The 27390-nt window shown below is 41.1% G+C and overlaps 1 protein-coding gene and 1 long non-coding RNA gene across 3 annotated transcripts; one reads left to right on the forward strand and one right to left on the reverse strand.

The window, feature by feature from the left end:
* LOC132768642 (uncharacterized) lies at window positions 1-22335 on the reverse strand. 2 transcript variants are annotated; one of them, XR_010909213.1, is made up of 4 exons: window positions 20861-22335; window positions 20347-20436; window positions 18684-18762; window positions 1-2247 (listed from the first exon to the last, which is right to left on the reverse strand). It is a non-coding gene; the product is annotated as an uncharacterized lncRNA (long non-coding RNA). The 2 variants fall into 2 exon arrangements; XR_010909212.1 differs by having other exon boundaries at window positions 20347-22335.
* Window positions 14974-26982, forward strand: OTOP3 (otopetrin 3). The gene is made up of 6 exons (XM_060764723.2): window positions 14974-15613; window positions 18588-18724; window positions 20256-20314; window positions 22340-22458; window positions 23880-24769; window positions 25858-26982. The coding sequence occupies exons 1-6, from the start codon at window positions 15205-15207 to the stop codon at window positions 26026-26028; spliced, it is 1785 nt and encodes a 594-aa protein (XP_060620706.2). The 5' UTR covers window positions 14974-15204; the 3' UTR covers window positions 26029-26982.
* Window positions 26983-27390: the final 408 nt, after the last annotated feature.

The following is a 27390-nucleotide window of genomic DNA, read 5'->3' on the forward strand; positions in this document are numbered from 1 at the left end:
GAAAAAACAGGGAAGAAGAAAGAAGTAAACATATGTGAAAGCAGAATGTCAGCTTATTTTTTCCAAGAAGCTCAGGTAGCATAAACAAGACAATACAACCAATAGCTGTATTGTCTCCAAGTCAAGGCACACAGTAGCCAAGGCCGGTCAAGTTACTGTATTTTGGCACCTGAGGCAAGAAACAAAATGCCACAGCTGACTTTTTTCACATTTTCACAAAGCAAAATTTTAAATAGTAATAAGGGACAGCCAAAACTCATAGAATGAAAGATTCTCAGCCTGAAAAATATGGTTGATTAATTTGTTTCACCTAAATGCCAAATAATAGTATTAATGTTTGCTAATGTAGCCATATATTTCTCTTCAAAGTTAAGACATTAGCCACATTCATAAATTACAAGATACCTACATGTAAACGTATACAGATACAAAAAAGTACAATCTGCTTTAGACCCATAAGACGGGGATGCCAAAATCACAAAATTACAAGAAGCATTCCTCAAGTACCAACCATATGAAGATTTTTAAAAAATCAACAAGACAAGATTTGTACCTATTACTAATCTATTCTAGGTCATACTGAAGAAAGGAAATGGAAGAATCTCACTAATGATTGCTTACAACACCAAATTGAGACTACTCAGATCAATGAACTACAACCTATTCTGGACAATAATCCTACCCTCTCAAGGATTTTGATTGGCAGGCCTTTACTTGCCTACAGACAGCCTTCCAATCTCAAACAATTACTCACTACCGACAGGAGGACACACAACACACATTTTGCTACAAACCCACATGGCACCTCTGTCTGCACAGGTCATCAAAGGACCTAATCACATCACCCACAATTTTAGGGGCACTTTCACTTGTCTTCCTCTAATGTGATACATGCCATCCTCTGTCAACAATGCACTTCAGCAATCTAGACTGGGCAAATAGGCCAGTTTCTGAACCAGATGGACATACCATAAATCAGACACTAGGAAATATACAAAAACCAGTTGGAGAACATCTCCATCTTCATGTAAATTCCTCCTCAGACCTCAGGACAGCAGACATTGAATTTAAAGCAAATCTACAAAAGATTGGAGAGAGAAACAGCAGAAGTAGAATATATCCACACAAACTCTAATCCATGGACAATGGGTTGAACCGAGCCAATTGTGTCCTGGCACACATGTTGCACCCCAGCCTCATGAGGGCTGTCTTGACCAATTTATTACATCTAATTTCTGTTTCCCATCCAGTACCACACTACATTCCAGTACCATCCTCCATCATTCATATAGTGATCAATGAACCCTGGCCTTAGAGAAGATCCTTCCTCATGTCTTGATTCCTCAGTAATCATGGTTAAAACTGGATTTGTCACCTTATCATCATATCCATAAGTCTTGCATTTCTACGGTGATTCACACATTTAATCTGCCTTTAAATGCCTTTTGGTAAACACTTCACTTCATGCCTCTGAGGAAGTAGGCTTGAGTCCACAACAGCTTATGCTACCAACTTCTTTCTTTCGATTAGTCTCAAAGGTACTACAGATCCCTTTGCATAATGATGCATACATTTCTCACTTAGTTAACGGCCCAAACAAATTTTATTTAGTGATTTATTTAGCTACCTTATTCAATCTATATTAAAAGAAAAACTTAGTCATCAAACAAGTGACAACTTTATAGGATGGGACAGCTGGCAATTCTACTGTGCTGGCTATAAATCATGGCAAAGTCGGTGCTTAACAATTTGCTGTCTTTTTATAAAGTCAGTTGCCCAGGGTGGCTACCTCAGTTTTCCTAATGTTGGAACCAAGCCCAAGGAACTTTGACATTTAGCCTCATCTTCTTTGAAGTCTCCCCTTCAAGGATTATATGGTAAGGCCCAGAACACTGTTTTTGGGAGGAATGTGCTTTCATATCAGTTTAAATCAAAAGTGCCATGGCACGGTTGACTACATTGTGGAACCGGAAATCCCAGTACTTGACCAGACATTTCATCCAATAATTGCCGCAGAATACAGCAAGAAAATTTTCATTGCATTGAGAAGGGGATGCTGCAGACTTGTCTGACTGTCTACCTGTTTGTTTTCCTGTTTTGTATCTCACCTCTCTCTCAGCACAGAATGAAAATGAACTAATTTTTACTTACTTACTTACTTACTTACTTATTTGCGGTATTTGTATACCGCCTTTCTCAGCCCAAAGGCTACTCGCGGCGGTTTACAGTTGGCAACAATTCGATGCCCTAGCAGACATAAAAAGACAGTTAAAAACATTTAACATATAAAAACCATATAAAAACAACAAGAACATAAATTATCAGCATCTCCTTACTAAACTCATTTTCCAATCATATTGTCAAGTCATGACATAGTTTCATATTTGCCTGTTACGCTGCATTTGCGAAAACTCACTCAAAGAGACAGATTTTAACTTTTTTTGAAATGTCAGGAGGCAGGGGGCTGATCTAATATCCCTAGGGAGGGCGTTCCATGATGTGGCGCTACCACTGAGAAGGCCCTGTCTCTCATCCCCACCAGGCGTACTTGCGAAGGAGGCAGAACCGAGAGCAGGGCTTCCCCAGATGATCTCAGTGTCCTAGATGGTTCATAGGGAGAGATACAGCTTAACGACAGCTAAAACCTTATGAATAAAAAACCTAGAAAATAGCTGACATAGAATCATAGAGTTGAAAGAGACCTTGTGGGCCATCCAGTCCAACCCTCTGCCAAAAAGCAGGAAAATTGCATTCAAAGTACCCCTGACCAATGACATCCCCATTAAAATGACCTTCCTCCACAAAGAGCCAAAATCTGTCAGCAGAAAAAGAATAGAAAGGGGTCCAATGGGAAAGTGTTCCCCAGCTATGTCTTCACCAACCTCCCTGTGATGGTGGTGAGAGTGGGAAAACGTCCTCCTCCGGGGCTCTTAAAATCTGGAGAGGGTCAGGTGCAATGAGTGATCCCTCCACTGATTGCTAGTGCCGCAGTGCCCCCCCCCCCTTCATACCATAGCTTTCAAACTATTACAAATTTTGTGGCCAACAAGGTTCAACCTGTTAGGAATTGATGTAGGATAAAGGAACTGGGCAGGGCTACATAAACCATAACATTCTGATTAGATGGGCAGATAAATGGACTGGAATTAAAGGCAAACAGCAGGCATGGGAAACCAAGAAAAACAAACAAACCTGGAATATTTTTTTAAAAAAGCAAAATATGGGGAAGAGAGACAAAACACATCAAGCGTTTCTCAGCATGCAAGCAATGTTCCTGCTAGCGACCAAAAAACGCGCTGAGTGAACTGTGCCCTCCTCAAACTGCTGCAGCTTCTCCTCTTTACTGTGTTCCTACTCATTAATACCTTTTGCCATTTTGACCATACACTGATGTCACTTAGCCAAATGCATCCCAGTTTTCAACTATGAAATGTTGGAAGATGTGCAGATGTGGATATTAGAGATAAAGCTTAGGAAAGGAAATCTGAAAGTAAGAACTTCTTGGAAGTCCCGGTGTAAGACAGAGTCCATTCACACTGCATTTGCAATGCACTTCAACAGGCATAATTAGATCCCATGGGATTTATGAGCTTGCATTTTGAGGAAGGCCCCAGCCAAAGATGTCCTCTGATGCCTCTGACCAAACCACACACTCAAAGAGGACTTCATAGGAGACAGCCATGGCAGTTAAAGTGGGATAATGGAGCTATAATTGTCTAATATGAATAGCCCTAGGAAGCCCCTGCCTCAAAGCCCCATTCACTTGCTTCCCCTAAAGCAGTCCTTGTTACTCTTTTAGTCAGGACAGTGTATCCATAATCACAGAGAAAGGGATGTCTTCAACATTCACATTATATCTAGTATAATGCCAAGTTTTAAACTTTGTTTGAGTTTTTTAAAATATATGTTTATAACTGTACCCTCAATTTGCTTCTGACACGATAAATAATAACCTTAACACAGGGCAGGTGATCTGTAGAGGTAATGTCATCTACTCTTTGAGATATGTAAAGTAATTTAAAAGCTGGGACTCCACATTTCAATGGTTAAAGCTGAGATTAAAAACACATTTCACACAGCAATAAAATAATTAGCTTTGGAATCTAAGATAAGAAGTAGTCTTAAGATCAAGGAGGGAAAGTGTTGCCTTCCTGTTCCCACTTGCTTCTCCTCAAAGATCTGGGACAAGGGAGCAGAAGCTAGAAAGAGGGACATCCACAACACCTGTACATACACAAAATTAAAGAAACATCTGTGTGATTGTCGCAGGGTACAAAGTGGCCACATTAACCTCTTCCAATTGAGGCAAGATCTGCACTAAAGCCAAGACCTTTCACCTGTCTAATTATTTAACAGCAGCCGTAATCTTGCAAATAACCGAAGATAAGAAATGTCCTTAGCTGTTAGCTATAATAATCATTGTTTGAATATGTTTGAAAAGGTGTGAGCAGACGTCAGGTCATTTGTGGGATCTCCTATACATGTTTCTAAAACATGGAAGCCTATGAGTCACTGCTAAGGAAAAAATGGGGGTAAGAGTTTTCAGAACTCAGAGGTAAAAGTTTCTGGAAACCCCTTAGGACTGTTAGGAGAATAATATAAAACTTGGAAAATTAAGCTGAAAATTCTTCTAAGAAATCTCTCTCACATAGCTTGGAAAGTAACTGGAAAACTGTCTTCCATAGATTTTAAAAAATATATTATTATTTCTACCTATTGCAACATAATTAAATTGTCATTACTGAACAAACTCCAAGAAAAGTTGCATGTATTTATGTTTTCCATAACTTGTTACCTCCACACTTGTTTCATCAATATGAGTGTTTCTTCCTACAATACAAACCATAATTCCATTCATAGTTGCTAAAGCAAAACTGGCAATCACTAATCTTCTGGTGATGAGCTAAGCTAGTGTTAGCTAAGCTGGTTTTCCAAAGACAAATTCAGAGCCAGCACAATTTACACTTTGCTGACATAACATTTAAGAACCCAGAATTATAGGGTTTGAAGGGGTGTTGTGGACTATTAGGTCCAGCTCCTGCTCAATGAAGGATCTCCAGCAAAAACCATCCCAGCATCCCAGCTGTCCAGCCTCTTTTTTTGAAGACCTTCAGAGAAGAAGACCCTATCACATCTTTAGTAGACTTGTGTGCGGTTCTGTTTTCCTCCAGTACCTTCTAGACCAGGGGTCCCCAAACTAAGGCCTGGGGCCTGATACGACCCCCCAAAGTCATTTATCTGGCCCTAGCTCAGGGTCAACCTAAGTCTGAAATAACTTGAAAGCACACAACAACAATAACAATCCTATCTCATCAGCCAAAAGCAGGCCCACACTTCCCATTGAAATACTAAGTTTATATTTGTTAACATTGTTCTTCATTTGACTTATTGTATTGTTTTAAAGTGGTTTTTGCACTACATATAAAATATGAGCATTGTGCATAGGAATTCATTCATTTTCTTTCAAATTATAATCCAGCCCTCCAACAGTTTGAGGGACTCTGTTTAAAAAGTTTGAGGACCCCTGTTCTAGACAATTCTACTGGAAAATGAGATTAACAGGAAGACATTGGTGATTATATGTTTTAATGGTTTTTTTAATGAATGTTATAATGTTGTTCTAAATGGTTTAATTGTATTTTATGACTACTATGGCATCAAATTGCTACCAATTTGTAAGCCGCCTTGAGTCGCCTTCGGGCAGAGAAAGACAGGATAGAAATATCATAAATAAATACATAAATAAATAGATAATAGACTCTTTTTGGGAGCACGTGCGCTCCTCACGTGGAACACGAAAAACTTCCACATGTTCTTTGCACAGGGCTTCCCTGGGAGCCCTGCCTGTTGGCCCAATTGGAGGAGAAGAACGCTGTAACATGTTCTTTAGGGAAATTATACTAAGCCATGCTGGCCCCTGGGAAGAAGCCATGAACTGGTTACAATTGCCAAGGAGTGGAGGAAGCCGACAGCATTTCACTTCTGCCCTAGACCACAAAAGCTCTGTACAATGAGTCACACGGTATCCTTAATTTTTAAAATTGTTCTCTTGGTTTAAATAATCTACAGACATTTGGAGCTATTGATCAAATAGGTTAGAAGAACTTTCTGCAAATACGGCTTATCACAGGAGGAAAAAGAGAGTAACTAGAAGACGTCAATGTGGTATTTGTGTATGAGCAGGAAGGGTGTGAGATGGTACATGTTGGAAGCCTGGCAGCATATCATATTCCATGGAAAGCTCTTGAGCAAAGACTAGTGCTTTATATAAACTTCCTGCCAACTTGGTTTCTATTGACATTTTGCCTATTGACTCATAATATGTCGAGAAATCCTGTTGAAATTCTTAGCACCAATTGCACAGATAATGCCATTTATCTTCAGGCTGCCAATACAGGAGGGCACCATGAAGATTTTTAAAAGATTGGTGGTGGCACCTTTTCAACCTCATGTGTTAAAAGGTAGCAAATGTCTTTTGAAGAAGGACCTGTTCTTTCTTTTGCTGCCTTGGAAGACTGGACAACATAATTCACAACTCATTTTAAGACCAAACATTTGGGCTATACTTAAAAGATAGGCAAGTTTCTGAACCACACTGTCAGCACATAATGCTCTCTTGGGGCCTGATTACTGCTTTGTTGGCCAGTTCAAGACATTCTGAAGACTGAGCTAGCATTGTAGGTGTCTTGGCTATGATCATCTAGCATCAGAGGGCTTTCTGTGTCTATTTTACAGGCAAAAGTCACCACTGAACGGAATTGCCCTTAAAATGCTACCTGGTACACTTTTTCACTATCACACACACATTTGCTTCATCCCATGTGCAACAATAAACTGGAATGGCAACTGAATTTTAATTCACCACAGTAATTGAAATTTTAGAAATCTGACACTCCTGCCTCCCATTAAAAGAGAACAGGGAGTGGTCTCCAGAGGACAGATGGAAAAATGCACTCCTGCCACCATGCCATATCTGCTGCCTGAGGCCTGCAAATGAGCAGGTCTCACTGCATCATTGGGCAAGATTGTCTCATATCTTTACAGTGCAGGGGGATGGGATTAAGTGAGCAAAAAAGACAACAATTTATGTTGTATCCTATGGGTGAATTGGATTATTGACACAAAAGGTTAAATCTAAAACCCACAGAAACCCTCTTGCCTAATACTTGGCAACAGTAGTTTCTAGCACTCAACTGGGGTGACAGCATCCTAGGACATTAAACATTTCTCATGTGAGGAGGTCCTAGGTCAGATTGAGAGGAAGGCTGGTTCTTGAAAAGCATCGAAACTGGATTCTCTTTAAAAACAATTTAGTAATACTTAGTTTAAAATGTATGTACACACACAACATCAGTGGCCACATCTGCCGAATATGGTAAATAACAGGTTCAACAGCAAGAAGACACTACAAGGAATGCTTTGTGACAAAATGGGAAGGGATCCACTTCATGAAAACTTTTAATTAGGTTTTTGTCTGAGTGGGGAGCACTCTGTATATGTTATGTTTCAGCTTAAAGAGAAAAGATGACACATCATCCACCAGGATAGTAGGATATCTTTGGGTTCTCTCTCACATACCCTCCAGCTGGAGGAATTCCTTTTTCCGTGTCAACATGCTCATATATTGAGAACAACTCTGGGGACTCTGTTCTCTGAGTTTCTGGCATTCAAAAAAGAAGAGCATGGCAAAATTACTTTGCGATCTGCAGCTCTCAGAACTTGTCAGCCAGCATAGGCACTGCCCACAGAGTTTTGATTCCCCTAAAGTAATTTCCCTTCATTTTGACAACTGGGCAGAGGTTCTTCTCAAATGTGACCTTCCTTGGAAATTTGCCTGTTATCTAAAGTACTTAGTTAGATTTCTGGTGTTGTGTACATTGTCTTCCCTGGCTATTGAAGTTTGAATGTTGGAGTTTTGTGCTCTTAATTGCTGGTTTCCTATTGTGATAATACCTTAAGTATTATTTTTTCAACACTTTGGATGAGTGATGACAAAGGGAGATCCAACTGTAGATATTACAGTTTATATGATGCCATCAGCAGCCAAGATCTTTCCTATCCTCATTATCATCTTACCCTTAGTCCGAGGGTTTCCAAGGTATGCTCTGTGGAGTTCTTGGGGCTCCGTGAGTGATTCTAAGGAGCTTTGAGTCAGGTGGTGCCATGCTGGTTCCCTCCTCCTCATCTTCCTCCTCCTATTCTTTTCCCCTTTCCCCATCTCTATGATGCAGGCTGCCAGACGTGCAGTGTATCCAACCGGCGGCTACCCTGGGGCTGTCCCTTGGAACAGATTGGCTGACAGGAGCAGCTCGTTGCGCAAAAACAGAAAAGCCAAGCACTCCGAGCTCAGAAACTGCCAACAGAGATCACTGGAGCAGAATTGGGATGAGGAGCTGGCGAGCCAAGCAGTGAATGTGTTTGAAAAGCAGAAGAGAGAGAAAAGGAGAGAAGAAAGTTGGAAGGAAACTGAGCTGGACCTTCATTAACCAGGGGAACAATAATAATGAGAGTGCTCCCGGTATTTAAAAAAAGGCATGACAAGGAGCAGGCCCGTAGCCAGGATTTTGATTCGGGGGGGGGGGGGGTCTGCGTTTGGTTCAGGGGGGGCTGAGTCTGAGTGAAAGAGGGTCTACTCTAGCAAACCTTTTGTATCGTTACCCCAATACCCCCATGTATATGAGATATATTGAGCATGGTGATCAGATCATGATATGAATAAACATAACAGTTGAAATAATGTACCAGTAAGGCCTTTTCACAGACCATCATAAGAATTTCAGGGGGGGGGGGGGGGGGCTGAAGCCCCTAAAGCCCCTCCCCCCCCCCCCCCCCCCCCCCAGCTACATGCCTGGCAAGGAGGGAGATTTCAGAGAATCTCCACTAAACTCTGACAAACTCTGCTGCACAAAGCAGGCATATTGTTCACATTAACTTCAGGTGTACATGTAACATTTTTTCAAATATCTTAACTAGCTGTTATATCATTTTGTAGATTTAAACAATGAATAATATTGTCTCCAGTTCTTGTTATTATTGTTTCCTTTATCTATATAAATAAAAATGTAATGTTCATTTGTGGATGAATTGACACCACTGGATGAATTGACACCAAATTTGGATACAATGCACCTGTCAGGTCAACAAGTGACCATCAGTTATAAAAACACAGCGGAAAGAACTTAAAGAGCAAAAAAAAGCAAAAAAAATGCTACTATGCATGCGCAAAAACAACTCCCCCTAGCAAACAAAACACACAATAGCATATCCACACTCTCTTCCAGACTACAGCTCCCAGCATCCCCTAGACCAGGCCTTTTAGGAGAGGAGAATGATCCAAATCCACTGCTTCCAAGCTGCAAACTTTCTTCTCCTTGGATTTCTTTGAGAGCATCCAAATCCCTGCATATTTCCAATTTCCTATTCTGGGACCGCAACTTCCAGAAATCCTCCAGATAGATAGATTAGATAGAAATAGATAGGTAGGAAGGTAGATGGATGGATCAGGAGGACTACTGGGAGTTGCAGTCTAAGAATAGGTAGAGAAGGAAGCAAGGAGAGAAAGAGGAAGGGAAAGAAAAGATGGGGGGCTGGAAGGGAAGAAGAGAAGGAAGGACAGAGAGAAAGAAAGAAAAAGGGGAAGGAAGGAGACAAAGAAAGAAGAGAATGAGGGAGGGAAGGTTGGCCACAGCTACACATGGCAGGTACAGCTAGTTAATATATATACCTCATAAATAACTTATTATTCATGCTTCCATAGACGTATCATGCGTAGTATGCCTCATAGAATATAGACAGATAGAACCAGAGGCGGCCCTAGGTAATTTTAAACGGTAAGCAAACAGTATTTGCCCCCCCCCCCCCCCAACCAATCACTGAGATATATTTTCTGTTCGTCGTGGGAGTTCTGTGTGCCATATTTGGTTCAATTCCATCATTGGTGGAGTTCAGAATGCTCTTTCATTGTAGGTGAACTATACATCCCAGTAACTACAACTTGCATATGTCAAGGTCTATTTTCCCCCAAGAGCGCCTCAAGAGCGCCCCTGGGCAAAATCAACTATACTGCAAATGCTTACTTTGCATAATGGGTTGAGCCACCCCTGGATAGAACTAAGCACTAAACATTTTGTGAGGCTCCACAAAAAACGTTTGCTTCAAAAAAGCTTTGTGGTTGAAAAGGTTTGGGAACCCTGGCCTTAGTCAATCCGTTCCGTAGGGCTTTTCCCCACTACACAATTACTGTATAGCACTCTGGTTCCTCTTTTAGCTGCCATGGTTCCTTTCTATGGAATCCTGGTGTTTATAGTTTAGGTGGGGTCAAAGAGCTGCTAACTGAAAAATACCTACTGTTTGAATAGCATCTTGCCTCAGGCTGGAAAAACTGCAGTCTCCCCCCCCCCCCCATCCACCCCCATTTGTTGTTGAATTCTAATTTTAATTTCTAAACAACCTTAACTAATCTAAACAATGTTGGGGGATGATGGAAGGAGTTGTTAATGCACATACAGAGGCATACAGGGTTCCCAGGGCAGGTTTCCCAAAGGGCTTTGCAGAAAAATACAGTGATGGAAGAGAACCAAGGAAACTTGCAAACATTTGAAGAATACAGCGCTCAGCCAAGCAGGGCAATTCATATTTATTGGTTTCACCTATGCCAGTGTGCCTAGAGTCTGGCCAGTTCTGGGGCCCTGCATGCCAGCCAAAGTGCACCCTCCTTAATAACATTAGTCATGATGAAAGTTTGTGGTTTTGCACTCAGCACATTGTGTGCTGTAGCCGAAAACTATTGACATGAACGGAGCAGGCAGGTACATAAGAAAGGATCCAATTCCTATTGGTTGTTGGACTCCAAAGCTAATGAGCCTTTCAGTCCGGTAATTAATATAATGACAAGACTATCCCCAAAGTAAACAAGGGGAGAAAATCAATGCACATAACACTTTCCATTGTCAGCTTGTCTGCCAGTGCTTTTTTCTTGCTCCTTCAGAGAAGAAGGAATTTCTTAGCCCTGGAGATGAAATGGATTTTTTTGATTACTTGATTTTTAATTTCTGTTTCCCAAAATACGTAGGACAGCCAGACGGCGCCTAGATGTGTCTACTTTCCCTGAAGAAGTTGCGTGTGATCATTTCTGGGGTAAGAAGAGTGATGTAATGTTCTATAAGCTTAATTTTCTGCATTGTTCTCTTTCTGGAGTTTTCAACTTGGCCCACAAGCCTGGCCAGAATGGAGTTTGAAAGGGATTGCATTCTGGGTTCTTTAAAATATTACCTGATTATTTCAAGTTGGGTTGAATTAATCCTCAATATCCTCTGTCTTCATCTGCTACTTCAGCCCACAGCACTCAAATAATCACTGTGACAAATTAAGAGGTTGTGTCAGCCCTAAAAATGCGGTTACTGTTAACACTAAGGACACAGCCCAATGAACTGGGGCATTTAGCCAGAAGGTGTAGGATGGGTTTAAAAGCCACCATAGTTGTAAGGCTGGATTTAACCAAGCACCTATGGAAATAGTAGCTTCACCGAAACATCATTTGTTAGTGGCTCCCTTAAACTCCATGGTGACTGCCTTTAGTGAACAGATCAGTCATGTTTATATGCTGAACTCCCAAAGCCAATGTCTAACTGTGCGATGAGGTACAAATAGCCTGGTTTATAAGTTACTAGCCATCCCCTGCCACATGTTGCTGTGGCCCAGTCTGTGTATATGTGTTTTGTGTGTGTATATGTGTGTGTAAATATTTGTGTATATGTATATATGTTTGTTTGTGTATATATATGTGGTTTTGCGCATGCATTGTAATGCAATTTTGGAGGGGTTTTTGCTTTTTAAGTCTCTTCTGCTGTGTTTTTCAATGTTTTTATGAGTGATGGTAACTCATTGGCCTAATAGGTGTATTGTGTCCAAATTTGGTGTCAATTCATCCAGTGGTTTTTGAGTTATGTTAATCCCACAAATGAACATTACATTTTTATTTATATAGATGGTAAATCTCAGACCAAACTCAGATAAAGATCCAAGATTATGCATCAGGGGTCCAATGAAAAAGCATTTCTAAATCGGTTCTTTTGCTATGTTTTCTTAAAGCATGAGCTGGGTAGGGAAAAATTGTATCTCTTTGACACTTGCAAGTGTAAAGTTTTCTACATTGAGGAGAAGGACCTTCTCTCAGAGAGCTTAGAGCAGTGGTTCCCAACCTTGTTTTGATCACTTGACCAGGGACCACTCTCCAACCTTAGTACCTAAAGGGTTACAAACCAGTTTTAGGTCAACTTTAGATTCAATTTGTGGTGGGGATTAAGAAAATTGCATTGGACAAACCACATCAGCCTTAGTTTCTGATACCACTGGCTTAGAGCCAAGGTGCCAATATTAGGTTTTCATCCAATGAGTGGCTTGAGATCCACAATTGCTTGTGCTCTGATATAAGTGGCTTTCTTCAGTGGCATCACCACCATTTTTAGTTATTTGTTTTAAAGTGCTTTTTCCAAAGGGGATAAATGGAAAACTAGAGACCGATTGCCTAGGGACCGCATATCTGTAGTGCTCTGGTTCCACTTTAATGATATTGGTTCCCTCCTATATAATCCTATTATTTATTCTTTAGGGAGGGGCATTGCAATTCTCAGCCAGAGAACTCATCACTTATTCAACCAGAGCTTCCTGAACAAACTACATCCACTTCTCAGTGCCTCCATTGTTTGTCCCATTGGAAACATATGATTTGCTATTATTTGCAGTTCCATGTATCTATGTCAGAGCTTTCCAAACTGTGTGCTGCGGCATGCTAGTGTGTCACTTGTAGTCCACAGCTGTGCCATATGAAAAATGCCTCCCCCCCCCCCTGCCCCCACAAACAAAGTCGTCTGGCAGTCACTTGAAGGGAGCATGCTGGAGTGGAGGGTGCCAGCAGAAGCAACGGAAGCAGCAGCTACTTGGAAGGCACTAAGCCCAAGCCCAAGGACTCTTCCTCCTTGTCGTTCTCGGCTCTCCATCTCACCCCCAATGGCAGCGGTCCAAACAGCAGCCCCAGACCCAGTTTGGGGAGGGGAGGAGCAATGAGGAGAGCAAAGGGGATAAAGAGACCCTCAAAGGCCCATCCAGTCCAAGCCCCATCAGCAAGGCAGGAAGGCATAGACAAGGCCTTCTCAACAGAAAGCAATCCAGCCCAGGCATTCTATACTCACTAAAATTGGAAGGGACCCCCAAAGGGCTTTAGTCCAACCCCCTTCAGTCAGGTAAGAATACACAATCAAAGCACCCCTGGTGGCCATCCAGCCTATGTTTAAAAACCTCCATAGAGGTTTTTAATCACATCAGAAGTGGGGTGGTGTTCAAGTGTTGGTATTGTAATAACTTTTATAATTTGTACAGTTTGATTATTTAATTGCAGTAATTACTACTAAAGTGGATAAGTTTCTAATTAAGAAAAGAAAATCTGTTGACAATCATGTTTGTGATTAACTACATGAAGCAGCTATAGAAGAAACTACATAAGAAACAACTGCAGGATAGGGTGGGGAGCAGGGAAAAGACCTTGGCAGGCTGGATCCAGCCCACGGGCCATAGTTTGAGGACCCCTGGAGTAGAGGAAAGTGTATATATAATGGAAGAATGGGTGCATATTAGAATAGTTAAAAGCCAATTCTCAAAAGATAAAAAGAAATGATCTGAAACTTATGTGCAATTCTGTATGAGGTCTTTGTGGAGGGTGGGGTTATTCTGAGTGGGACAGCGCCTGACCCTCCACAGTTACCTTTTGAAGCATTCTCATTGATTTGAATCCTACACAAAAATCATTGGCATATACCATGAATAGGATTTTTCTAAGAGGCTAGCAAGCCTTAACAATCTCAACTGGCTTTGAAGACTTTTTGTGCTGCTTTTCTTTTGCCATGACCACAGAGGAAAACATAGTGGATGGACAGTGAAAAGAGGAAAAACGTTAAACATAGGAAAGCTTTGAGGTGCAGAAGAAGCATGGAAATGATGGGCTGTTGAACATTTATTTCCAGTTATAGGGATGGTGAAAATATGACACTCCAGATATTGTAGAGCTATCAGTCCCCTGTGCTGGCTCATAGGATTCACAATCCAACAAGTAGCACATGTTCTTGAAACATGATTCATGATGGAGAACATGCTCTTTCACTGCCTGTAGTGGCCACCCTTCCAATCATACTTATGCTTGTTATATTCATGAATTAAAAATATCATTGTGGCTTTGAATGTTTAACATCATTAATTTTGATATTTGGGGAAAGGGGCAAGGCCAGAAATGCTTTGAACGTTAACATTTTAATAAGCCAAAATATGCTGTCAAGACCAACTCACTGGTTTCCAAGGAATAGGGAAAGGTGGTATTAGCACAGTATATTTCAAGAAATGTTGTCTAAAAGAACTTTGTTGTATCAAGAAAATATTATTTCTAAAATATTATTTCCAGAAGCAGTGATATTTTGAAATAGAGCTACCTTTTCCCACAGTAAATTAAAATAACACTGTCTCCTTTTCATTTGCCAATAGTCTCTTTGTTCACAAACATACTGATAACATTTTTCAGGAGATGTTTACAAAGGCACAACCCCGTCTTGATTTTTAAGAGCTAGAGATTTTAGCTATGTAATCGTAGATAAAATGTGGGAGTAAGACAGATAAACTGAACAGCAGTATCATTTTATAATTTTGTGGTCTGTTGCTTCTTTCGGCTTTGGGGTTTTTTTATTTAAATATTAACTTTTTATTCATTTTGGAAATTATACTGTGGATGTGTTTTTGAAGAGTGGAAATAAAATGCTTTATAGAGCCAACAGTGTTGTGATTTGAACATTGGTTTACAATTCTGGAGAACAGGGTTTGAATCCTCATCCATATTGATGTTCCAGTTTTGCCTGAATATTTTGGGCCGGGGGGGGGGGGGGGGGAGGTCGAGTTCCTCCTACCACAGGGTGCATGGAATGGATGATTATATCAAATAGATGGCAACCTTATAAGGGGTGGGAATCATGAGCTCTCCTCAGAGAGATTATAGGACAGCAACTCCCAGCATTCCTAGCCAATGTTTAGGAAGCCTGGGTGTTGCCATTCAAGAGGCTCACCAGTTGCCGACCTTTAGCTTACAATATGTGGATTTTGTTTTCTATGACAGGCAGACTAGAAGCTAACACTCCTTTCTAACCACTGGCAAAGTTCCCCTCCGCCATGGAAAGCCAAGAAGGAACTGGGCAGAGACACTGGGCCCAGGAAGAGATTGAAATGGGAAGAAGAGATGAGGCAGACCCTCGCCAAGTGAAGAACCAGAAGAGTCGCCAAGACAAATCATGGCTCCAGCGGCACTGTTCTTCCCTCCTCCGCCGGGACAAACAAGCCCAGAAAGCAGGCCAGCTTTTCTCAGGACTAATGGCTATGAACGTGGTGTTTTTAGGCAGTGCTTTCATCTGTAGCATGATTTTTAACCATGTGGCCATTACAGTGGATGATGTTTGGATTTTCCTGTCCATTCTCAAAATCCTGACTCTGATTTGGATAGCATACTATTTGCTTTTCACCAGGCAAAAGGCCTATGCAGTCTTGCATCAAGATCCTCATGCAGGGCCAGTCTGGGTTAAAGGTAAGGATTGCATCTTCTTTGCAACAAGGTAGCCTCTGCGAGCACAAAACAGACCACATCCAAAAAGCATCCTTTCAGAACTTGATTGTGTGTTCAAGACATGAATCATAGAATCACAAAGAGGGAAGAGATCATAGGGGCCATCCAGCCCAACTCCCTCCCATGCAGAAACACACAATCAAAGCACTCTCAATAAATGGCCATTGAGCCTCTATTTTAAAATTTCCAGAAAACCAAAAAGACAATCCACCAAGGAATCATGTTTCACTGATGAACAGCTTTAATTGTCAATAAGCTGTTTTTAATGGTTAAGTGGAATCATCTTTCTTGCCATTTGAATCCATGTTTAAAAACTGTACAATATACAGAAATGTATAGGATAATGCTTTAACATCCATCAGTGCTTCCCCCAATTAGAAAAATAGGCACCTATTGAATTTGTGTAATGCAGCTTCAAAAAGGCAAAGAAATCCTACTTTGAGAAAAGGGCAGTCAACTCTCCCATATCCATTTCTCCTATAGCAATATGGTGCATTAAAGCACAAATGGGAACCAATATGGATGAAATGCACAAATAATGGTAAGGAATACTGCTGTCCAACAAAGCTATAAAGAGCCCTGTAATTCCCAGTGCTACTTATGGAAATACAGACAATTCTTATCTAATGCTGATCCACAACTCATCTGTTATCTAATCAAATATTTAAATGCACTATCCTGAATGGAAGCACAAGAGATATGATGAGTATCTAATCACAAGGAGGAGCATAAGGGAGTGCAGAAACCGACTTTTTAAAATGGAAAATATTTTGTTAAAAGATCTATTTTCATAGAACCACAGAGCTGGAAGTGACCAGAAGGGTCACCCAATCCAACCCCATTGGAAGAGATCACAAGGGCCATCCAGTCCAGTTCCCTGCCATGCAGAAACATGCAATCTAAACACTCCCGACAGGTGGGCATTCAGCCTTTTTTCTAAAACCTCCATGGGTAGAGACTCCACAACACTCCAAGACACAATATTCCACTGTAAAACAGATTTTACTGTGGGAAAGTTCTTATTAATATGCCATCCTTTGTAATATTCAAGCATGGGTAATATGTCACCTCTTAACTTTCCCTTCTCCAGTCTAAACATGCCCAGCTCCATATCCAGTGCCAACTTGTCAGGATCCTTCTTGAATTGTGATGCCCAGAACTGGAAACAGTGCAGGGGCGGCTCATCCATTACGCGAAGTAAGCGGTCGCAGAACACTTTTTTTGCCAGGGGTGCAGAGGTGCCTCTGTAAATGCCCCTCGACTGCCACTTGAGGAGCGCCCCCTCAGCTCACAACAGCCCTAGCAGTCCGGGGGGAGCCTCAGCTTTCTTGCCTCGCTGCCGGGAGATCCTCTTCCCAAAGGGGCCAGGCCCTTGAGCCTCGCCTAGCCCCTCTCGTTCCTGCTCCACCCAGCCACCGGGTGCACGAACAGAGCCAGCACTCAATCGTTCTCCGCGTTCAATCCCTTCCCCATGACCGGCTCCCTTTCCCGATCCCCCGGTGCTCCACCCACCTCCTCTCCTCTCCCCAATCCGCAGGTGAGCCAAGGGGCGGAGGGCCGCGCCTGGCCTGCTTCGGGTCCGGAGGCATGTCTGAAGACCCCAGCGTGCACATCAAAAGTCACCTCTTCTCCTGACTTTCTCTTCAGCCATTGGGACCAAGAGAGAGAGACAGAGAGAGAGAGCCCCTCCGCTCCCTCCTTTGTTTTTGCGCCTACCTTCAGGAAAGGTGGGCATCTCCACCTCTGTCTGTCTCTCTCTCTCTCTCCCGGTCCCAATGGCTGAGGAGAAAGTCAGGAGAAGAGGTGACTTTTGGTGCACACACCGGGGTTTTCAGGCACGCCTCCGGACCTAAAGCGGGCCAGGCAAGGGAGCAAATGCGGCAAGGTGAACTATTACTGGGATATATAGTTCACCTACAATCAAAGAGCATTCTGAACTCCACCAATGATGGAATTGAACCAAATATGGCACACAGAACTCCCACGACAAACAGAAAATATATATCAATGATTGGTTGGGGGGGGGGGGAGGTGCCAAAATACTGTTTGCTTACCGTTGAAAATTACCTAGGGCCACCTCTGAAACAGTGTTATGCCAAATGAGACCTGACCAAAGCAGAACAGAGTGGAATTTTACTTCTATTGATGCACATTGACTTTTTAGCAGCTGTATCGCAATGTGGACTCACGGTCAGCTTGTGGTCTAGTAAAACTCCTCAAGCCCTCTCCTGTCTATTGTTATCAAGACCAATGTCACCCATCCTATATTCAAATGTACTTTACATTTCTCCCTGTTGGAATTCATTTTGCTAGTTTTGGCCAGTTCTCCATTTTGGATTCTGATTTTGTCCTCTGAAGTATTAGCTAATAGCTACTTCCATCCTACCCCATTTAGATGACATCTGCACATGTGCCCTCTATTCCATCATCCAAGTAATATTTAAAAGAAAAGATTTCCCAGTTCTTCTATACGTTTGCCAACCTGGAGAGAACCAGTAGCCCTTTAACTGTTATCTAAACTAACAAGTTCCCCAGTGCTGATCTACTAAAATTGTCAGGTTACCCCACCTCCACTCCTCTTGATTTAAAGACAGACACCAAAACAAACAACAGTCTTCCATCTATTTCTCCTTCCTAAGTCCCACAACGATTTGTTTGTCATCTAGTTTAAGGGAAATTTTTAACTGCAGGCCAAGCTGAAAAGTTGAGGAACAATGGATATTTGATCATTAGAAGTCTAATAAAGATCTACAGATAGGACACAAACCAGTCACAATTTAACAAATGCTATAGATTCTGGAAACAATCATTGTTCTTTTGGGTGCAATTTCCTGTTCATCTGTGTTTAGTTTTCTAAAGGTTGCCATTTTTAAAAGGCAATGCTATTAGCTTACTTTTATCAAAATATGGCTGATCAATGTATTCATTTCTACAGGATCTCTAATCTTGTTTGGAGCTTGCAGTGTACTCCTGAACATGTTCCAGATTGGGTATGATATTATTCACATTCGCTGCAAATCCCAGGTCTCACCTGTGTTCCCATCCATAGAAATTCTCTTCATCTGCATTCAGGTATTAGGTTGTGCTTTTTGTTTCATGCCAATGTTTATCTACCACATGTTGAAAGGGAAAAGATCAGAGATATGATATCTCCAACAAACAAAAGAGTAGTTCAAAGATCAATGTGTAATTATTATACAAAGCCTCATGCTATAATTTGTTTAGTTTTTACATGTGCCACAGCCAGGACTAGTTCAGATCAAGACTCTAATCTGAACTAATTCCAACTAGAGAACATCCACTGAATCCACTTTCACACTGTGCAGTTATAGCACTATCAGGCCCGTAACCAGGATTTTGATTCGGGAGGGGGGCTGAGTTTGGTTCAGGGGGGCTGAGTTTGAATCGGGGGGGGGGGGCGAGGATCTACCCTAGCAAACCTTTTGTATCGTTATCCCAATACCCCCAATGCTTATGGGATATATTGAGCATGGTGATCAGATCATGATATGAATAAACATAACAGTTTAAATAATGTATCAGTAAAGCCTTCTCGCGGATCACCCTGAGAATTTTGAGGGGGGCTGAAGCCTCTCAAGCCCCCCCCCCACCACCACCACCACCACCACCAGCTACATGCCTGAGCACTATGATTCCATGAACTGCCATGGCTGCATCCTATAGAACTCAAGAGCTTGTAGTTCAGTCAGAAAGCCCCAGAGGAACTCACTGGCTGGGAATTTGGTGCTCCATGGAATTATGGCAGATGAACTGAAATCAAACCACTATAAGTATGTAGTATGAAAGCTCATTGTTGTACAAAAATCAACCCACAGGGGAATTCAACTGATCCAAAGGATCTACGCCTTTTTGAACAAACAATAGGATTCAGGCTTCTCCTATTTTGACTAATGGAAATTAACTGGCAGAGGACTTCCAGGCTCCCACTTAAAACAGCCTATTTTTTTCTCACAGTTCTTTCTTTCTCATTTTACTTATTGCTTGCTGGCACAAGGAAGACTCCTCCCATAAGTGTGCTGATCAGTAGGCATAGGCTTTTGAGCAGGGAAGGAGAAGATGGAATACACCATGGTTGATCCAAACAAAATAGCATATGGAGAGAGAGCAAAATTTTTGCTTCTATACATATATGCAACATTCAAAATTGTTGTTCGGCTGTATCTAACTATTCCTTATTCATAGATTTTGCATCCATGGAGCCAACTATCCACAGCTTCAAAATGTCTCTCCAAGAAAAAAAAATCCAAAAAGCAAACCATGATTTTGCCTTTTTATATGGGGAACGCTATTTTATTCCACCAGTGTATATAATGGGACTTGATATCCACAGGGGGTGCTGGGCACAAACCTTAGTGAATACTAAGAGCTCACTGTATTTTGTATTCAGGTCTTTGTATCTGAGCACAGAACCGGCTCAAAGAATCTGGGATATGCATTTGAGCTATTATATCACCAAACTATTCCTTGACCAAGAGTGCAACTTACTTAATTATTTCCATTTCAACACATAGTGTGCATTTATTACACAAGACTGTTTGCAAACTTAACACCACATTCATTTTATCCTTTACATTGATTTCAGACTTACTTTATATGGTGCCATGCAAAGGATTGTATTCAAGTTCAGCACAACATCACCAGGTAGGAGAAGCCGCATCAAAATCTATACTCACCATTAGTACAGCAGTGAGAATTATGGGCTACACTTTACCCTTCATTGCACATGTTTTTTTCCTGTAATTATTTAAGTGGATGAAAATAACCTGAGAAAATGTCAAAATAAAGTCTTTATGTTGCTCAGCTTGGGTTACATCAATGTATGAATAGACACACACACACACCAGTTCCCAATGTTCTCTATTAGTTCCTGTATAGAAGACATTTCTACTGCCCTTCTATCCAAAGCATGCACAGGTTAATTCTTTGAACTATGGCTCTTAGAATTCTTCATCGAGCACAGCCAGCAGCAGCAACATTAATGCAAATATATATTACAAATATCATTTTATAATTGTGTAAAACAAAACTAAAATAATGACTGAAGACCCAGATAGAACAGTAAACTACCTCATGCTTATGTAGTAGCTGATCGCAACCTAACTGACCCATCCTAAACAGAAGAGACTCAATGGTCTCCTGAAAGCATGAAACAGGGTGGAAGGCAGTCAGGTCTCTCTGGGGAGCTACCTTGGAAGAAACTCTGCTGTGATGGTTGTTCACTTAAGTTTCCAAGAGGAGGGGATCAGATAAGCCCATTATATCCACAGGGGAGACCTATGTGATTTTAATAGTAACAGTAGAAATGCATACAAATTGCTGCGATTATCATAAAATTCAGTAAGACTTCCCACAAAATCCTTTGTACAATCCTTTGTACAGCTTTCAAGAGTCTGAATCCCCAGTTCACCTGTTAACACTACTTCCTTTCTGAAAGCAAAGGAATGTATCCTAGGATGGACAAAGGAGAAAGCAGACAGAAGGAGCCTTCTTTCTCTCCAGAAGTAACATGAGCAGCACACATTCCCTATCAGAGATTCAGAAACAGATACGAAAAACATGCAATTATAGAACCCCCATCTTGCTAAGGGTAAGGTTCATTTTACCTTGGGACAGAGTAAGAGTTGGTTTACAAGACTGGGACAAGCTTTTGACCCAAACTTTCATATAAGCAATCAAGGAAGCATTTGAGCCTTCTCTGCAAATACTTATATCACCCTGAGATCAGAGTAGGTTTGGTCCTTTGAGGTCTTGCCCCTGGAGCAATAGAAACAAGCTTGCTCCAAAGGCTCATTCTCTGGAGGCTTTTAAGCAGAGGCTGGATGGCCATCTGTCAGGGGTGGTTTGAATGCAATTTTCCTGCTTCTTGGCAGGGAGTTGGATTGGATGGCCCACGAGGTCTCTTCCAGCTCTATGATTCTATTTGACAGCCCTTCAGATCTTTGAAGATCCTGTCACAACACCCCTCTATTAGTTTCTTCAAACATACCTCAACCCATACCAGGGCTTTCCAAACTCTTTACTTTCTTGGTCAATCTCCCTTCAATAAGTTATCAACCCCTTTGAGAATCTTCTTATAACGTCTTCCTTCTGGAGTAGATTCCTATACTTATCTGACATCCTGCCCGTGACATCTAGTTCCCTATCAATATCTTAGCAAGAACACACCTGATTATAAAGGAAACAATATCACATCCCCACTTCTAGAGGTAGTATAATTCCAATTTAACTTTATATTACATTTGACATATAGTCAAAATACTTGAAATTTAAATACTGTTTCCAATTATATTAAAATTTCACAGAGGAGCAGAGACCATCACTTCAAAACATAATGAACAATCGAAATCCTGTTTAATGTCCCACACTGTCTCCCATTTTAAAAGCTTACCCTGCACCTTTTCAAACTAGAATTGTTATCATTATTTCTTCCTTTATCTTCTATATTTATAGCTAACCTTTCACTTTATGGTCCCAAGGCACTGTATACCGATAAAACCACATAAACCCATCACAAAATCTTATGCACAGCCCCACATATTATATCAGTACACAGTTTTATTATAGAGGGGGAAATTTCATATCTTTCAGCCATTTCCAAAGACCTACAAAGTTATATAATTGCTATGGCAAATGGCAAAGATGACAGCAATGCTTCTTTTTTAACAGATGTGGACTAATGTTAACCTTGGCTACTAACCTTCTTCTGTGGCTGTTAGCAGTGACCAACGATTCCATTCACAGAGAAATTGAATCAGAACTCAGCCAAACCATACAAGAATCTGAAGGCAAGGATCATCCTTCATCTCCTCAAGAATAACGTGGGGAAATAGACAAGTAAAATAGATAACATATAGAAGCTATACATATTTCCACACAGAAAACATGTTTTTGTGAAGACATCACTCACAATAAGATGTTAATTAGTTAGTTATGAAATCTAACCATAGATTAGTTGATTGTTTTTCTGCTCCCTGTCCTGCCTTCTCCAAACATAAGCAATACAGTATTCCCTCGTTTATTGCGGGGGTTCCGTTCCAGGACCACCCGCAAAAAGTGAAAATCTGCAAAGTAGCAACACCATATTAATTTTAGTATTTATACATTTTTTCTTATATATTATATATAATTTTCTTACCTATGCTTCCTTATTCACATCCCGGCCCACCCCAAAGGCACCTCCCTGCCTCCCTGGTCTCCACAGAGCCTCCAGAGCCACGCAGATAGCCTTGCCGTGCCTCAGGCTGCCGCACTTCCAGGGTCTGTGGAGGCCAGAGAGGCAGGCCTTCCCCGCTGTGCCTCAGGGCACCACACTTCCGGGGTCTCTGGCCTCCCTGGCTTCCACTGGACATAAATATTTAATATTGTATATTTTTATTAATATTTTCAAAAACCCGCAAACAGTGAGTCCACTAAAAGCGAGGGAACACTGTACAAATTCTTGGGGACCTTTTTCTCATGGTCTTGAACGATTAAAGGGGGGAAAGTCAACTGACAGGGTTCCAGACACATATCTTAGTATGCAGAAGTAGTGGTAGGGAGAGTACAGCAAAGTGCCCTGATTGGTCCATAGAAAAATTGGGAAATCTTTTCTTTTAAACATTACTTGCATGATGGATGGAGGGCATACTTGTCACATTTGCAAATGGCATCTAATTGGGGTAGGATGTCTCTACATCTGCCCCACTTCCTCCTTTGTGCCAATTTGTAAACAATGTAATCAAACAATTGAATGAGTTACTTTCGGTGTTTAGGCAGAGATGAAACTGCAAAACACCCAAAGCAAAAGTCAGGAAGAATCATGGTGTTTATTCACACCTACACAATTACAGCACTATAAATACATTTGGCCTGACATGGAGGCATCCTATGTACTCCTGGGAATGACAGAGAAGAGAATGGTATTTCAGATTATCAAAGAGGTCTACTGACTCACCAAATACCAACCCACACACCCCAGGAGTCCACGGGAGGCACCCATGGCATCATAGCATTATAACTGCGTAGGGTGAAAGGGTCGATAGTAAGAGTAGATTCTCGCACATTCCAAGATGAAACTAGTACCAACACTGACAGAGGGAATCTCTTACACAGACAGAGCAGTGGTATCTCTGAACTTTAGGCAGTAGATTCTGAAGAAATCTTTCTGCTGGAAACCACTCTTAAGCCTTTTTATTTTATCCTGCCATTTCCCCCAATCTTGATGCAGGCAATGGGACAATTTCCTGCAAATGCTCAAACTCAACTGCCTGCACGGTCTTCCAGAAAGGCTACATTTTGCTCTACCCCTTTAACACCGAATACTGCTTGATCTGCTGCTCCATGCTCTATGTCATGTGGAAGAATGTAGGTCGGCACATGGCTCAGCACCATTCTGCCCATGTCAAGCCAAGGTTCAAGGTCAATGGAGTCATTTTTGGGCCTCTGCTTGGCATATCTGCAATCATCATTGGCAGCTGTACTTTTATGATGTATCAGATTGAAGCCACTGGTTCCTCTCCTAGCCATCAAGCATTCATACTCTATTATTCCTATCACATCGTTCTGTTGCCTGTGATGACAGTAGGGGCTTTAGTTGGAACCATCATCCATGGCTTAGAAGAGAGGGAGTTGGACACATTGAAAAATCCAACGCGAAGCCTTGATGTGATCTTACTTATGGGGACAGCCTTAGGCCACATTGGCATCAGTTACTTTTCTATTGTAGCCATTGTTGCCACCAATCCAAGAGGTTTGTTGAACAGCATCATGGTGGCCTATTCAGTGAGCCTCATCATTCAGTGCATCACCCAGAACATCTTCATTGTTGAGGGGCTCCACAGGCAGCCACTGCAGGTGACTGAAGGTCAAAGCCATCCAGCCCATCCCACACAAGACTCTGGTTCAACCCTGAGCCCACCCAAAGACCCTCAAGAACCTGCCTCATCCACAACCAAGGAGGAGAAAGAGAAAGATGAAAAAGAGAAGTGTGAAGATATAGAGATAAGACAAGGAATCCGGAGAGTCTCACAGACATATATCCAAACGTACAGCCACCTTAACTGGAAAAGGAAAGCTCTGAAGGAAATCTCCAGTTTCTTAACCATGTGCAACATCATAGTAAGTACATGATTGCAGCAACTCTACAGCAGGCATGGGCAAACTGCAGCCCTCCAGCTGTTTTGGACTTTAATTCCCAGAAATTCCAGTCAGCTTACCGGCTGTTAGGAATTGTGGGAGCTGAAGTTCAAAACACCTGGAGGGTCGAAGTTTGCCCATGCCTCTAGAGGACAAAACTGGGGATAATCTGTAGTATAACCACACTCAAACTTTCAAGCATCTTCATCAATACTGGACAAATATCATACATATTGAGTATGAGTCGCCTTCGGGCTGAAATGGGTGGGATAAAAATTATGTAAATAAAATAAATAATCTCGTATGCAAAATGCTTAGGACCAAGAGTGCTTTGGATTCTGGATTTTTGCAGATTTTGCATACACATATATAATGGGACACCTGAGAGTTTAGTCAATTTGTTTCATATACATTTTATACACATAGTGTGAAGGTAATTTATAAATATTGTTATTAATCTTATGCATTAAACAAGGTTTGTATATATTGAAATATCAGAAAGCAAATGTGTCATTATCTTATTTACCCATGCGTACAATTTTGGATTATGAAGTATTTCAGATTTCAGACTTCCAGATAAAACTAGCTCAATCTGTAATAATTAATATGGGAAGTGGAGATAGATTCTATAGAATACTTGCACATCTGGAGATACTGGCAGCAGTAAGTGCAGCAGCAAATGTGTGATACAAGCAACCAGATTTGTCATGCTTTTTAGCCTGATGGGGCACCTAGGAAGGGAGGACTTAAATTAAGATTTATTTATCTATCATACCAGGAGTGAACCAAACAGTTGTATTGTATTTAAAAAGAAACAAAAAACCCACAACGTTCGCAAACTTGCCATTCTAATAAATGTCCTTTGACCTGTAGCTGGCCACTTGGAGTGTCTCTGGTGTTGCTATAAGAAGGTCCTCCGTTATGCATGTGGCAGGGCTCAGGTTGCATTGTAATAGGTGGTCTGTGGTAAATTAAGATGAAACAATACAAATGGTAGTAAGCCACAGCGTACCAACCCAGCTAAAATTATGTTCCTCTGATTCCAGTTTTCTTTTTGCATTGCTTTCCAGCTGTGGATCATACCATCATTTGGAGCACATCCAGAATTTGAGAATGGATTAGAGCAATCATTTTATGGCTATTCCACCTGGTTTGCTATCGTCAATTTTGGACTACCTTTGGGTGTGTTTTACAGGATGCATTCTGTTGGCGGCCTTCTGGAGGTGTATCGGTCTGCCTGAAGCAAATCCAAACCTTCTGATAGTGTCCGCAGAATAAAAACAGCAGTGAAAAGATTAGGGAAATCACGGTTGCATTGCACTATTATGAAGGTTTCATATGAATAAAGGAGAGCTATGGTCTTGGACGCTTGATTACAGTGCAGCAGAAGGGAGGAATAATCAATTCCTTGATAAGTGGACCATTGTCCAGTGGAAACACATCCACAGCATGTTATTATAAAGTGCCTCATTTCATGTCCATTATGATTAGTGATGCCAAACAATTACTAACCTTAGACATACAGTATAGTGCTAATATCAAGCTTAGAAAATGTGGAAACTGAGCTAGCAATGTTTCCTCTTGGGAAAAACTATCACCCACCATGGATATATCAATCATTTGGGATGTAAACTATCAAATAAATATTGAAAAATAGGCTGCTCTTATTAGGGACATTTGTCATATATTTTGAAATAGGTATTATACTCTCCTATTACTAAAAAGCCATCAATACATTATTTCAGCATGCAATATGTACCTGTGATAAGACATGCTAGCTCTGGAGATACTTTTAGTTATTTATTTGGAATAGTTATATAACTCATTCTTCAACCACAAGGCTCTCTGGCATTTTATCCTTCAGGACACTTTAGTACATATTTGACACAAAACAAAATTGGTAATTATCAAGAAGGTTTAATCCTATGATAGTCATTCCTTCCCTTTCCATTTTCCATTTTGCCATGCTACATCCTTGAAGTGAAATGGCTTTGGACTGGTATGGTTACCACTTCATACACACAAGATATTGAAAACAGCAAAGAATAATAGTTGCTTCTTTCATAAATGCCAAATATTCCATTTGTGACTGTGCAATGTATACCGTATGTTAGGGTGGACCTCTGTGGAATAATTCAGGTTTTGCGATGCTCAAAACCAGCCTAGCAACACATACAGGACTAAGAACACATAGATTTAAGAGGGGTCTAACCAGAATTACTGCACTGCAAAGAACAGAGCTGTGGCAAACCTTGATAACCTCCAAGTATTTCAACAAAATGTGGCTGGTAAGCTGTTTTTATTTTATGGGGTGGTGTCACTGTTTTACCCTGGATTCAGGACACAGCAAAGGCAAGAGAAACAATGGAAAGCTACCACTTGAAATTGCAGTAGGTCTTAACTCAGTCAAGTTATTGATTAAATGAAGGGATTAAAAGCTCCGTAATCAATTTCACTCTTTGCATTATCTGAATTCTTCTTGCTGAAGGCTAATATATGGAAGTGTAAACACTTCTTGTTTTATTGCTCTACTGCTACATAAATCACCTCTTAGGTTAAAGTCTGGGCTTGGTATTTATTCTCAGGGCGCTTATCTTTTTCTT

Source organism: Anolis sagrei, chromosome 2, assembly GCF_037176765.1.
Source record: "Anolis sagrei isolate rAnoSag1 chromosome 2, rAnoSag1.mat, whole genome shotgun sequence".
Taxonomy (NCBI): domain Eukaryota; kingdom Metazoa; phylum Chordata; class Lepidosauria; order Squamata; family Dactyloidae; genus Anolis; species Anolis sagrei.

Excerpts from the sequence above, each read along its gene's own strand:
- OTOP3 (XM_060764723.2), top strand. The coding sequence starts at position 15,205 with ATGGAAAGCCAAGAAGGAACTGGGCAGAGACACTGGGCCCAGGAAGAG. Across the intron at positions 15,614-18,587 it reads AGGGCCAGTCTGGGTTAAAG|GATCTCTAATCTTGTTTGGA; the intron begins GTAAGGATTGCA and ends TCATTTCTACAG. Across the intron at positions 20,315-22,339 it reads GTTCAGCACAACATCACCAG|ATGTGGACTAATGTTAACCT; the intron begins GTAGGAGAAGCC and ends CTTTTTTAACAG.